General features: G+C 41.0%; 1 protein-coding gene across 3 annotated transcripts in view; it reads right to left on the bottom strand.

Moving 5' to 3' along the window:
* NPSR1 (neuropeptide S receptor 1) overlaps positions 1-14,105 on the bottom strand; it is a 234,295-nt gene extending 220,190 nt beyond the window's left edge. For all 3 annotated transcript variants that reach the window (XM_049893671.1, XM_049893673.1, XM_049893672.1), the window contains exon 1: positions 13,959-14,105. In XM_049893671.1, coding sequence (XP_049749628.1) covers positions 13,959-14,105 — 147 coding nt within the window. The remainder of the gene's footprint in view (positions 1-13,958) is intronic.
* Positions 14,106-14,329: the final 224 nt, after the last annotated feature.

The raw sequence follows: 14,329 nt of genomic DNA, 5'->3' as shown, positions 1-14,329 counted from the left end.
ACCATTTTGTCATTTGGTGTAATTTTCCTATGTGTTGTAACATCCTATCTCTATGATGTTAAGGAGGTGGGATTAATGACAGTTATGTTAATGAGTCAGTACTCAATCTACAAGATGAGATTGTGTTTTAAGTCAATTCTTTTGAGATATAAAAGAGAGAAGCAAGCACAGACAGGGAGACCTTATACCACCAAGAAATCAATGCCAGTAGCAGAGCGTGTCCTTCGAACCCAAGGTTCCAGTGCTAAGAAACTCCTAGATCAGTGGAAGATTGATGACAAGACCTTCCCCTAGAGATGACAGAGACAGAAAGCCTCCGCCTGGAGCTGGCATCCTGAATTTGGACTTGTAGCCTACTAGATTGTGAGAAAATAAATTTCTCTTTGTTAAAGCCATTCACTTGTGGTATTTCTGTTATAGCAGCCCTAGATAACTAAGACATACTGTTGAAAACTAAACTCAACATGTGGGTCTTTATATCACTTAAAACTTTTTTTTATTAAGTTATAATTTATACAAAGGAATACTCACCTTTTAAAACGTACAGTTCTGAGAGTTTTAACAAAAGTAACTACCACTATAATCAAGATAAAATAGCTCCATCATCCAAAATAATTTCTGTGTCCCTTGTAGTCAACCTCTTCTCCTATCCTCAACCCATGGCAACCACTAATTTGTTTTCTGTCCTTATAGTTTTACCTTTTTAAGAATACCATATAAGTGAAATCATATAGCATGTAGCATTTACCGTCTGGCTTCTTTCACTTAATATAATGCATTTGAGATTCATCCATGTTGTAGATTCATTCAAATCTGTAGTTCATTCCTTTTCTTTGCTGAGTAATATTCCATTGTATGGATGTGCCACAGTTTGTTCATATATTTTCCTGCTGAGGGATGTTTGGGGTTTTTCCACCTTTGGCAATTTTGAATGAAGTCACTGTAAATATTCACACACAATTTTGTGTGTAGACGTATGTTTTTATTTCCCTTGGATAAATTCCTCGAAATGGGTTTTTTGGGTTGGATAGTAAATGTGTGTTTAACTTTCCAAGAAACTGCCAAAACATCTTTCAAAATGTTTGTATCATGTTGTCTTGCCATCAGCAATGCATGATGGTTCTAATTGCTCCACATTCTTGCCACTGCTTGGTACTGTCAGTGTATTTTTATTTTAGCCATTCTTTAATGGATGTACATTGTGTATTTTGTTATGGTTTTATTTTGCTTTTCTCTAGTGACCAACGATGTTGAGCATCTTTTCATGTGCTCATTTACCACCCACATATCTTCTTTGTGTTCAAATCTCTTGCTATTTTTAAAAATTGTGTTGTTTTATTTCACATTGAGGTTTGAGAATTTTTAATATATTCTGAGTACAATTCCTTTACCAGATAAGTGGTTTGTAAGTATTTTCTCCTAATATATGGCTTGCCTTTTTATTCTCTTACTAGTATCTTTCAAAAAATAGTTTCTTAACTTTAATGAAGTTCAGTTTATCAATTTTTTCTTTTACGAATTGTGCATTTAGTGTCATATATAAGGAACCTTTGCCCAATCCAAGGTTACAAAGATTTTCTCATGAAATTTTTTCTAAATATTTTGTAGTTTTAGGTTTTACATTTAGGTTTACTATCCATTGAGGATTCTTTTTTATAGCATGCAAAGTATGGATTGGGATTACTTTTTTTTTTTTTGCATATAGACATTCATTTGTATTTTTTTCAATTGAATTACTTTTTTACCTTTGTGAAACATCTATTAACTGTGTGTGTGAGTCTATTTCTGGAATTTTTTATTCTTTTCCATTGATCTGTATGTCTCTTCTTTATTCTATTCTACACCATAACTTCACAGTAAGATGCAAATCAGGTAGTGAGAACCCTCCAATTTTTTCCTCTTTATCAGAATTATTGTAGCTATTCAATTTCCTTTGTGTTTCCATACACATTTTAGAATCTGTTTTCCAGTTTTAACCCCCAGATCATTTCCTTCTCTGCCTCTGCCAAACTTCTGATTCCCTACATCCACGTACAATTCCACATGAGAGCAATTGCTTCTCTTTTCCAATCTCAGAAAATCCTTGTCAGACTGCGTCCTCAACACCCCCTGATGGGCCATCATAATTTGACTTTCTTTTCCCAGTGTACCTTCCAGGGCCTGGTTAATCCCCCTAAAACCACAGCTTTGAACTGTCAACATTTCTGTTAAGAAAAATTAGAAGATTCCTTATCTATAGGAAAAAAGTCCATATTGTTTAGCCTGCTGTTCTACTTTGTTGTGTTTCCCTCTCTAACTCTTCCACCTGCACCCTCAGCTTCAATCTAATTGGTCTACTTGGATCTATATGTAGAAATCCTGCATATGTACAAATTTGTTTATACTCCCCATTCCTCGTCCTCCCTCCACCAGTCTTTTCTTTTCTTCCCTCATATAAGTGACTATATCCTCTTCCCTTACATTTAAGTCATAGTTATTGTTTCCTCCATTACAGAGAGCTGCCTGAGGACAGGGCACCTGTCTTAGCCTTCACTGAACTCCCATTGCCTAAGGTAGTGGAAGCTCTATCAAGTCAATCAGTGATTATCAACTTGGTCTGGTAAGGGGGTACATAGTGTAGCAATGAGGTAGAGAATAGAGTTTAAAAGTTTATATTCAGCATTACCCAGCTTTGACTTATTTTTAGACATGGTCCTTAATTTCTTTTAAAATTAAAATAACAGTAACTTAAATAAGAGTGAGAAGCATTTATGCTTATGTATGGGTTTTAAGAATTTAAAAGACTGATGATCATTTTAGTCTTATTTGTTGAATTAATTAATATGTTTACCAGCCCCTAAGGACAATAATAATAAACGCTTTTTGGCTCCCTGTTACCTAGCATGGGGTCCAGTGCAGAGAAAACCGTTGTAGTTCCACTGTTCACAGGGCACATCTTCTGAATGTAAGCATGCAGCTAACAGCAGGTGGGAATTAAGTGTGACTTCCTGATTCAGAATCCTAGTAGACAGGGCTCGATCCAAACTCTGCCCACCTTCCCACCACTGAACTCCTCCGTGGCTGTGCTTTAATAATCAGACACAAGGACCCACATGGACAGAGCAGAGAAATGCATGTGACCACTGTGCTTGCTCAGTGCCTGCCTGGGGCCCTTGGGCTTGGAGGTGGATGGTCCCGAGGCCTCAGATGCCAAACAAGAGTCGGCAGCATGTGGAGGGGGCCCTGGATGCTGTTTGGATCTAAAGACCTATCTATGCTTCCCCTGACACGGCTGGTTGTGATGTTGGGAATTCCCCAAATCATGGCACCTTTAAAATCTAAACTTGGTGGCTGGCAAGTAAGGATTAAGACTCCATCCACCCTCATCTGTTCATATGGATTTCTTGAGATTTTAGGAATAAACCTTTTATGCAGATTGTTTTGTGATATGCCTTTTTATGGTCAAAATATTTATTAACTATCTACTATGTCAGGCACGGTACGAGGTACATTGGGCACTAAAGATGGCTTGAAAACCTGACATCCAATGTGTGCATACATGTGTTCTTGCACATGTGTGCATATATGTCTATGTGTGCATGGACATTATATATGTGTGAGTGTGTGTGCTGTGTGTGTCTAAGTGTTTCTGTGTATGTGTATGTACATGCGGGCATGCATGTGAGTCTAGGTGTGTCTGTGTGCACACGTACACTGTGTGTATGTATACGTGTGTGTGTGTGCCGTACCTGTGTGTCTGAGTCTGTGTATGTGCACTGTGTACACACACATGTGTCTGCATATGTGTGCATGTGGGTGTGTCTGAGTCTAAATGTGTCTATGTGCATGTGCACTGTGTTTGTGTGTTTATGTTCATGTACGTGTGTGACTGTATCTGTGTGTGTGCACATGCATGTGTGTGAGCGTATGTATGTGTAGGTGAATAATCATACTACACAGAGATGCAAAGTGCCTTGGGAGCAGGGGTAGTGGTGGTGCGGGACAACTAAAAATACCTGGAGGCTTCCCAGTGTGGTAGCAGAAGGAAAAGGTGGCCGAAAGGCATTTTAGGAAAAGGGAAAAAATCTCAGTTCTCTGGAATTTGGTGAGCCATTCAGTGCACTGTGGTAGAAGTCGTGAGGAAAAGTTTAGGGAAGGTGACAGAGTCCAACTGTGAAAGGCCACTCTGCCAAGCTGAAGAAGGTAAGGACCAAACAGCTTTCAGCAGCACGCTACGTCCCTGCACTGTTTCATCTTCCTGGGCATTCGGTTAACCTACCTGTCCCATGGCCCTCAGGTCACTGACTCCTGTGACATGTGTCACCTTGTCCCAGAGCAGACATGAGGAGTTGTGCCACCTGTCTGCTCTCTCTTCCCCAGGTAACTTGGAAGCCACTTGTTTCTTATGGTTTATCTACAAGTTGGAGAAAACCTGCTTGAGACTGTGTTGTGACAGAGAAATAAACTTTTACTGTTTAATAGCCTAACCTATTCTGAGTAAAATAAGCACTATATACATATATAGATAGAGAGAGAGACAGAGATATATATAGAGAGATATAGATATATAGAGATAGAGAAAGAGATATATAGATAAATATAGATATACATATGTATATGCACACTTGTATGTACAGATTTGTGTATGCATACATACACGTATAAAAAAAATTATACGCACATATATATATATATGTAGTCATACCTTGGAGATATGGCAGTTAGCTTCCAGACAACTGCAATAAAGTGAATCACATGAATTTTTTTGTTTCCCAGTGCATGTAAAAGTTATGTTTACACTATACTGTAGTCTGTTAAGTGTGCAATAGCATTAAGTCTAAAAAACAATGTATGTACCTTAATTAAAGAACACTTAATTGCTAAAAAAAAAAAAATGCTGACTAATAGAGCGGTGGTTGCTAAAGTGTGGCGTGGCTGTGGCAATTTCCTCAAATAAGGCAAAAATGAAGTTTACCACATTGATTGACTCTTTCACAAAAGACTTCTCTGTAGCGTGTAATGCTGTTTAATAGTATTTTAACCACAGCAGAACTTCATCGAAAATTGGAGTCAACCCTCTCAAATCCTGCCACTGCTTAATCAACTAAGTTTATGTAATATTCTAAACCTGTCGTTGTTATTTCACCAGTGTTCATGACATCTTCACCAGGAGTAGATTCCATCTCAAGAAACCACTTTCTTTGCTCATCCATAAGAAGCAACTTCTCATTAGTTAAAGTTTTATCATGGGATTGCAACAATTCAGTCACATCTTCAGGCTCCACTTCTAATTCTAGTTTTCTTGCTATTTCCACCACATCTGCAGTTACTTCTTCTACTGAAGTCTTGAACCCCTCAAAGTTATACATGAGGGTTGGAATCAACTTCTTCCAAACTCCTGTTAGTGTTGATATTTTGACCTCCTCCCATGAATCACAGATGTTTTAATGGCATCTAGAGTGGTGAATCCTTTCCAGGAGGTTTTCAATTTACTTTGCCCAGATCCATCAGAGGAATCACTATTTATGGCAGCTATAGTCTTTTTTTTTTATAGTCTTACAAAATATATTTCTTAAATAATAAGACTTGAAAATCAAAATTGCTCCTTGATCCATGGGCTACAGAATGGGTGTTGCTAGCAGCATGAAAACAACATTAATCTCCTTGTACATCTCCATCAGAGCTCTTGGGTAACCAGGTACGTTATCAGTGAGCAGTAATATTTTGAATGAAATCTTTTTTTCTGAGCAGTAAGCCTCAACAATGGGCTTAAAATATTCAGTAAACCATGTTGTAAACAGATAACGCTGTCATCAAGGGTTTGCGGTTCCATTTATAGAGCACAGGCAGAGGAGATTTAGCATAATTCTTAGGGGCCCTCCAGTTTTTGGAATGGTAAATGAGCATTGGCTTCAACTTAAAGTCGCCAGCTGCATTAGTCCCAAACAAGGGAGTCAGCCTGTCCCTCTGAAGTTCAAAGCCAGATATTGACTTCTCTCTGGCTATGAAAGTCCTAGGTGGCAGCTCCTTCCAATATAAGGCTTTTTTGTCTACGTTGAAAATCTGTTGTTTAGCTTAGCCACCTTCATCCGTTATCTAGCTAGATCTCCTGGCTAACTTGCTGCGGCTTCTATATTAACACTTGCTGCTTCTCCTTGCACTTCTATGTTATAGAGACTTTTCCTTCAACCTCATGAACCAATCTCTGTTAGCTTCAAACTTTTCTTCTGCAGCTTCCTCACATCTCTCAGACTTCAAAGGATTGAAGAGAGTTAGGGGCTTGCTCTGGATTAGGCTTTGGCTTAAGGGAATGTTGTAACTGGTTTGATCTTCTATCCAGACTACTGAAACTTTTTCCATATCAGCAGTAAGGCTGTTTTGTTTTCTTATCATTTGTGTGTTCACTGGAATAGTGCTTTTAATTTCCTTCAAGAACTTTTCCTTTGCATTCACAACTTGTCTAGCTGTGTGGCGCAAGAGGCCTAGTTTTCCGCCTGTCTCAGCTTTTGATGTGCCTTCCTCACTAAGCTTAATTGTTTCTAGCTTTTGATTTAAAGTGAGAGATGTGCGACTATTCATTTCACTTGAATCCTTAGGGGCCATTGGAAGGTTATTAATTGGCCTAATTTCAGTACTGTCATGTCTCAGGGAATAGGGAGGCCTGAGGAGAGGGAGAGAGACAGGGGAACGGCTGGTAGGTGGAGCAGTCAGAACACATAACATTTATCAATTAAGTTTGCCGTTTTATATGGGCACAGTTCATGGTAGACCAAAACAATTACAATAGTAACATCAACGATCAGAAATCACCATAAAAGATATAATTAAAAAGTTGACACGGAGGCATGAAGTGAGCACATGGTGTTGGAAAAACGGTGCCGATAGACTTACTTGACACAGGGCTGCCACAAACCTTCAGTTTGTAAAAAGCACAATATATGTGACACACAATAAAGCAAAGGGCAATAAAAGGAGGTACGCCTATATATATGTTGTTGTTGTTAGGTGCCGTTGAGTCTGTTCCAACTCACAGTGACCTTATAGGGTTTCCAAGGATTCGAACTGCCAAACTTTTGGTTAGCTGCAAGTTCTTAACCACTGCGCCACCTATGCTTCTGTGTATATAAACACATGCACACACACTACACACACACACACACACATATGTGTTTGTATATGTTGTTAGGTGTAGTCAAGTCAACCCTGACTCATGACAACCCCGTGTATCACAGAAAGAAACACTGTCTAGTCTTGAGCCATCCTCACAACCTTTGCTATGTTTAAGTCAATGTTACAGCTACCATGTAAATCCATCTCATTGAGGGTCTTCCTCTTTTTCACTGACTGCTACGTCTTTCTCATGGTGCGGCTGGTAGTTTAGAACTGTCAACCTTTCGGCTAGCAGCTGAGCACTTAACCACTGAGCCACCAGGGCTCCTTTGAATAAAATATACTATATACCAACAAACCAACCCACTGCCGTCGAGTCGATTTCGACTCATAACGACCCTATAGGACCGAGTAGAACTGCCCCATAGAGTTTCTAAGGAGCACCTGGCGGATTCGAACTGCCAACCTCTTCGATTAGCATCTGTAGCACTTAACCACTACGCCACCAGGGTTTCCAAAATATACTATATATATATTTAACTAAGTTCACATCTTTAACTTCTCTCAGATTCCATTTTCACAACTGGTTTAAGAGAAACAAATGCTATTTTAAATTCCGTAGAGATGATGGGAAGGATTCCTGGCGGTGCAGTGATTAAGTGCTCTGCTGTGAACCGCAAAGTCAGCCATTCGAACTCACCAGCTGTTCTGTGGGAGACAGATGTGGCAGTCTGCTTCTGAAAAGATTACAGACTTAGAAACCCTGTGGGGGCAGTTCTAATCTGTCCTATAGGGTCGCTATAAGTCAGAATCTACTCATGGCAATGGGGTCAGGGTAGAGATGATGGGAGGGTCAAATGGATCACATGGTAAACTGAAAGAGCTGCTGACAAGACTAAGAGAGCCATCATTTTTAGATAACTAAGTAGGCAATACAAAACAAAACCCTGATTATTGCTCACAACTTCCTTGTGACCTTGGGTGATTTTGCCATGTTGTGGCCAGGAAAGTCTTTGTGCCACCCTAGAAACCCATTCTTTCTTGTTCTGGACAGGGCATAACTGTGCATCTCTGCAAACAGCCCTTCATTTGTGGACACTTAACTTGCCTAGAAAAAAACTAGACATTATATCAGGATGATAAAGTAAGAAATGCAATCTTCCCCGAATATCTCTACCTTAACACCATGAGTCAAAGTCGACTCGACAACATTTTTTTCTCTTTAATCTACATTTAAAAAAGATTTTTTTTTTCTATTTGGGAAAAAATGAATATATAGTTTCATCATGTTTGAGAACCTAATGTATATTAAAACCATCATGAAATATTTCAACCTCCAGTGGTCCCTTGGAACCTTCAGAAGATTCTTGATGAGTGGCCTGGAGAAAATAGAGTGAACCAGCTAATTCCCGGTAGTAGCTAATATTTACTGAGCAGTTTATTTTGACCCACTCACTGTTCTTAAAGATTTTACAAACATTCTGTCACTTACTTTCCACAATATCCTTCTGATGGACGTTCAGTCATCAGCTTCATTTTTCGGAAGAGGAAACCAAGGCACGGGTGTCAGTAAACTGTCCACCGTCACACAGCGAGATGGTGGGGGAATTGGGGTTAGACCTCAGCAGTCTGGCTCTACAGCCTAGCCTCTAAGCAACACTGCCTCGCTGACCTGAAGGTAAAAACTTGAGAGCCCGAGTTTACCTGGGGATAACTAAGCTACCTTTCTGCACTCAGATGTCCTGAGAGTTCCAGAGAGCAGCTAAGTTCAGTTACAGAAAAATAAAGTAACATTTCCTGTCCACTTGAATGCGTAGCTTTAAACATCTTACTCTATCAACCACAAATTACTTCAAGGACGACAGGGTGACATTTTGAGGTGTTAATGGATGTGCGTCTTCCCACTTGCTTGATATAAACTTCCCCAGCCCAGGAGGCCATGGCACACTACCCCACCTGCTCTCAGGGTACCTTCTTTACTCCGTCAAGTCTGATAGAAATGAGTTTGCATTCAGCTTTCAAAATACCTCACGATGGATCTCATAAGTAGCTTGAAGAAAAATGGCTTTTTTAAAAAGGAATTTTTGGTAAAATATACACAGCAAAGCATTTGCCAGAGAAATGGCATTTGCCATTGTAAGAACACCGTCTTTTGAGTATGCAGAGCAGAGAGCCTGAAATAAGTTTGGAAGAACTTATAGTACAGTCAGATTCCCCACCACAGAGAAAGGAGGCTGAAGGAAACGGAGAGCTAAATGGTGCAACAGTGGTGCAGGATGTGAGGAGAGATGTGGGAGAACTTGATGAGAAAGTATGTGTATGTCTCTGTCAGTTACCATGGAGTCAATTCCCACTCGTGGCGACCCCATGTGTGCAGGGTAGAACTGCTCCCATAGAGTTTTCAAGGCTATGACCTTTCAGAAGCAGATGGCCAAGCCTGTCTCCTGAGGCACCTCTGGGCGGGTGCCAACCACCAACCTTTCAGCTAGTATTGGAGTGCTCGACTGTTTGCGCCACCCAGGCACTCCTACTATTCCACTGTAGAAACTCAAATTGAATATACAGAGTGAAACTAATTAGAAGAGGACAAAACATACATAATGGAAATGCAGGACCCCTTGGTATTAACTGCAGGAGATACTTTGGGAGGTTGTGGGCTGCAGGTTCCTGGATTCTAGGAAGGGCAACATTGACATTGTCCTGGGATCCAAGGCAGGAAGGAAGATAAGCAAGCCATGGAGAAGTGTGATGGGACAAGTGGAAGATTCAGGAAAGGAGGCACTTGGGCAAAGAGGAGTTGAAACAGCAGTCACAGATGGTGAAAATATGGATACTCAGTAGGTAGACTGAGCTCTTAGAAATGAGTTGTGAACGTAAATGTAATGAAAACAATCACAGTTACTTAAGCTTCTTAAACTGAGCTTTTCCTAAAAGCGTCCTGTGAGATAATTGGGTTATGGGTTGAGCTGAAATTTGCTTTTTTTATATATTAATGGAGGAAGGGTGTGTTAAGAAAATGAACAGTAAGGCAGCATGGCAGGGAGGGTGTACAAACAAAGGGAACAAACCAGGTCCAATCACCCTCAAGCACTTAGGCACAACCATTTACACATAAACAATAGTTAGACTAATTGCATATCATTTGTAGTTACCCACTGAAGGAGACTGAATAAAAGATTCTCATTAGGTAATATTTAGCAGTCTTGGTTCACGCTTTGCTCCTCACCTAAGAATAATAAAACTGAGCTTCATTTGCATTATGGTATCATTCAGATAATTTACTAATTCAGATGGACCTCCTTCCCAGTTAGTTAAAATTTGGTTTCTCATCACTAAGAATCAAAGATTCAGGAAACATTGCTAGTGAATTCATGTGCCAAGTTAAGGGCTGTACAAAGGATTCCCTCTTAATCTTCCATTCAGACAGTGTTATATTTGGACCCCCTATGTTCTTTCTGATGAGCCAGTTTCCATCTTCCTTGAAAACTTCTGGAAGCCCATATAATTCCTTAATGTTGGGGGCTAGGACTTGAGGAGGTCATCTGGTTGGGATCTTGAAAGGACAAATTGGAAAATGGAAAGGAAACAAAGGTCTGAGCTGAGAACCTTGAACATAGGACCACATGGGGTTAGTCACAGAAAACCCATGATACAAGGAGGAGGAAAATTCACCTTGATTTCTCTGCTAACGTCTAAGGAATACACCATGCTTAGGACTACAGAGCAGGTTAGAGTTGTGGGGAGCAGAAGCAAGAATTTGGAGGTGGAAGGAAGGAAAAGGTTCTCAGCCTATGAAGGAGGGATGGTAAGATCTAGACAGGGGTGTCTTTTCTCTGGCCAAAAAGGCTTCAGGGTTAGAGGAGAAGAACCAGAGCGCTAAGCAGGAAACCAAGTCAGAGACCCAGGTATGTGGACTGAGCAAGACAGCTGAGACTAAGTAAGGCAAAAACACAGTGGGTATAGGTTCTTGAGGGCTAAACCAGGTTCTGGGTACTGGCCTATGGCCCCACAACAAATCTCATAGCTTACCCACTGAAATATATCACTTACCTTCATCACAGTTGGCTTAAAAATGGGATAAGGATAAGCTAAACATTTCTGCAGAGGACTTCTGTCAATACAGCTGATAGAGGCCAGACAAGGCAGGGGCTGACGTGTGAAACTGTGGTTGATAAGAACCCCTACCCTTGTCACTGGGAATGTGACCTTCCTGACTTAATTTAGGCATGGACAGAAACAGACACCACAGTTCATTTATGTAGTAAATGTTTATTGAGGGTGTGCAGTATGCATAGTGCTGAGCTCTGAATCCAACATCAGGCATGCCTTTCCTTCAAGGAGCTTAATGACTGTCCATACATATTTAAATAACAGTTTAAAACAGAGTTGGATTAAGTGGAAGGAAGAGAAATACAACCCATAACACTATTGGAACTCAGAGGAATGAGTCAAGAGGGGCTTCAGGGAGGAAGCAACCCAAGCTGAGCCTTAAAGAATGGGTAGAATTTAGATAGATGCAAATGAAGATGGAAGGCAATTCCAGATGGAATTCAAATCACCTTGAATTGTGAGAGCTAAATGAGATACGTCACAGAAGCTGCTTGGCAAGATTCCTGCACCAGAAAGCCCCCAGTGAATGGACAGTACGGCTACTGCCGTTGCTATTATTTCTGCTGTTAATATTTTACTACTTTTATTGCTGTTACAATTTTTTTTATGCTAGTTTTTTTTTTTTTTTTTTTACTGCTTTTTGTAAGGTAATGGGGATAAAAAGGATAGGTTTGGAAGATAGTGAGGAGGGACATTTCTGTTTCTTTTTTGGGAAGTATGTGGAATAAAAGCAAAGAGAACAAGGGCTTGCATCAGACCTGTTTGTCAAGCATGCTTCCTGCCCCCATCCCCGCAAAAAAAAAAAAAAATGCTTGGGCTCAAAGGGGACCACAGCAGAAGTTACACTAGGAAATTTAAGCTAGATGCCTACAAACACCGCTGCTGATTGCTGTGTAGCTAAAACTCATCGTGTGTTAGCAAAGAGAACACGTGAGGCAGAGCGTTCCAAGCACCTGACCAGATTTCCAATTCCTGTCTTTCTGCGTCTCTCTTTGTCCAGGGTCTAGCTGTCTTTACGGCAAACATGTCAATAGGAAAAAGATAAAAATAAGACAATGCTATTTAGTGCCTGGAGCCCTGTTACCGGCACAATAGTTAACCAAGAGGTTAGCAGTTCAAATCTACCCACTGCTCCTTGGAAGCCCTATGGGGCAGTTCTACTCTATTCTTTAAGGTTCCTGTGAGTTGGAATTGACTCAATGGAAGTGGATTTCTTTTATTCTTTTTTTTTTTTTTTAGCAATGATGTTGCTAGAACAGAGAGTAGAAACACTAACAGAGTAAGCAGGTATTTGTTCACATATTTGGCACATCCCCTCTGGTGCTGTGTTCAAGGAGTGGCAAATGAGATTTCATTTCAGAGTAATTATTGCCTGAGTCTCAGAACAACTGCTTTATTGCATATTATTACCCCCTTGCTATGGCCAGTCTCTCTTCATTCTGTTTGCTGTCATGTTCTATAAATATCAGAGGCTGCAGAGGCAGCCGTCACTGAGTGCAGTGTGTGTTTCCCAAGCACACAAAGCTTGCTCCTCCGCCATACCGTCTTGGGGTCTGCAGGCTGCTGTCCTAGAGGAGACTAGTCAGCCACTGGCAAATGACAATGAACTCCAATTTTAGTTTCTATTTTATGCCGTGGACCTTGTGTGTGTGTCTGTGTGCAAAAGTTAGGAGCTGGTTCCAAGGGACAAAGTCCCGCTGCCAAGAGCCTAAGTGATTTGTTTGGGCTCAGCTTTGCTACAGGGGCTCTTGGTTCTGAAGGAGCGCAAAGAAGCAGGCTCCTGGGATAGCTCCCTGCTGAAAGTTTTATTCTGAGTAGTGTTCCCAAAGAGGCGGGCCTCCAGTAGCAAGGTGGTCCTGCAAAAACCAGACCGAATCATTTCGAGAACACCAGAGGATCAAAAAAAAAAAAAAAGAAGCAAAACTATCATTTTTTCCTGGAGTATTTTCTTTTTGAAATAAAGGAACAGTTTGAGACCTGTGAATTATTGCAATGACTGAACACACCATGGAGGCAGCATGTGAAATAACGTGAGGCCTCAGTGTTCTCATGTAAGATGCAGCAAACTCTTGTTTTCTAAATGCCTGATTTATCCCTGGCCGCCAGAACTCGTTGCAGCTGAAGGAGCAGTAGCAGCTCAATGAGGATCATTTCCTTAATGTGGATTTCAGATGCTTTTAGTGAAACTCACCAAACTCTTCATTTGTTCTAGTAGGCAGCTTGTTGCAAACTGTGGTACCGCAAACTGTGGTCACGGGCTCTGTTTCTCACCGATGATTTTCAGTGAAAAGGATCAACAAGTAAAGTGTAGTCCTTCCTTACACAGCGCTGTGTCTCTCAATGCACTGGAAGCTGTCCCGAGGGGCCGTGGGCTTTCCTCACCCCGATACTCCTAGCAAAAGACTTACAACTCCAACCCCCATTACAAATACACCATTTCAAACACTGCTACAGGGTTAAGTACAAGTGCCTTTTCCTAAAGAAAGGAGGAAAATAAACAAACAAAAAAATCCACTCATCAAAATTACTCATTCACACATTCAACAGTAGCAGGAAAAAAAAAAAAAAACCCTTTAATCATATGAAACTACAATACAGCTTCTTATCTACTATGAAAAACTCGTTGCTTTAACCTATCCTTCTTTCAACCTTTTTAATAAAGGAAATAAACTCCACTCATTTCAGTGCTAGCTAGGATACCGTCTCTTAGGCTCCACCTGTTTCATCCTTTAAATCAAGGTTCAGCATGGAAGGCTTACCTTGAAGGAGGAGTAGAAAGAGCCCCACTCTTCTCCCTCCACTACTTCGGTGACAGTCACTGTTTCGGAGCAGGCGGCCGGGGAAGAATCCAGCATCTGTGTGGTCCCACTGGAATCGGGGCTGCCCTCTGTGAGGTTGGCTGGCATGGCTCAGGCAGGGTTTAGCCTCTCTGTCCCTGCACCTGCAGCCAAATAGCAGAGTCTGGCTCACCTCTGGAGAGCCGGGCAACAGGCAGCAGCTCTGCCTCCCAAGTCTTCTGGCTGGAGCTGGGCTGAGCAAAGGCACACAGAGCCCTCCTGAGCTCACCTCATTGAAGAGCTCTGCCTGATGATAGGGAGGATCCACGTGCTGCTCTCTCCTTGCATTTACC

Source organism: Elephas maximus, chromosome 8 (genome assembly GCF_024166365.1).
Source record: "Elephas maximus indicus isolate mEleMax1 chromosome 8, mEleMax1 primary haplotype, whole genome shotgun sequence".
Classification (NCBI taxonomy): Eukaryota; Metazoa; Chordata; class Mammalia; order Proboscidea; family Elephantidae; genus Elephas; species Elephas maximus.
This window is presented reverse-complemented; position numbering and strand designations above follow the sequence as displayed.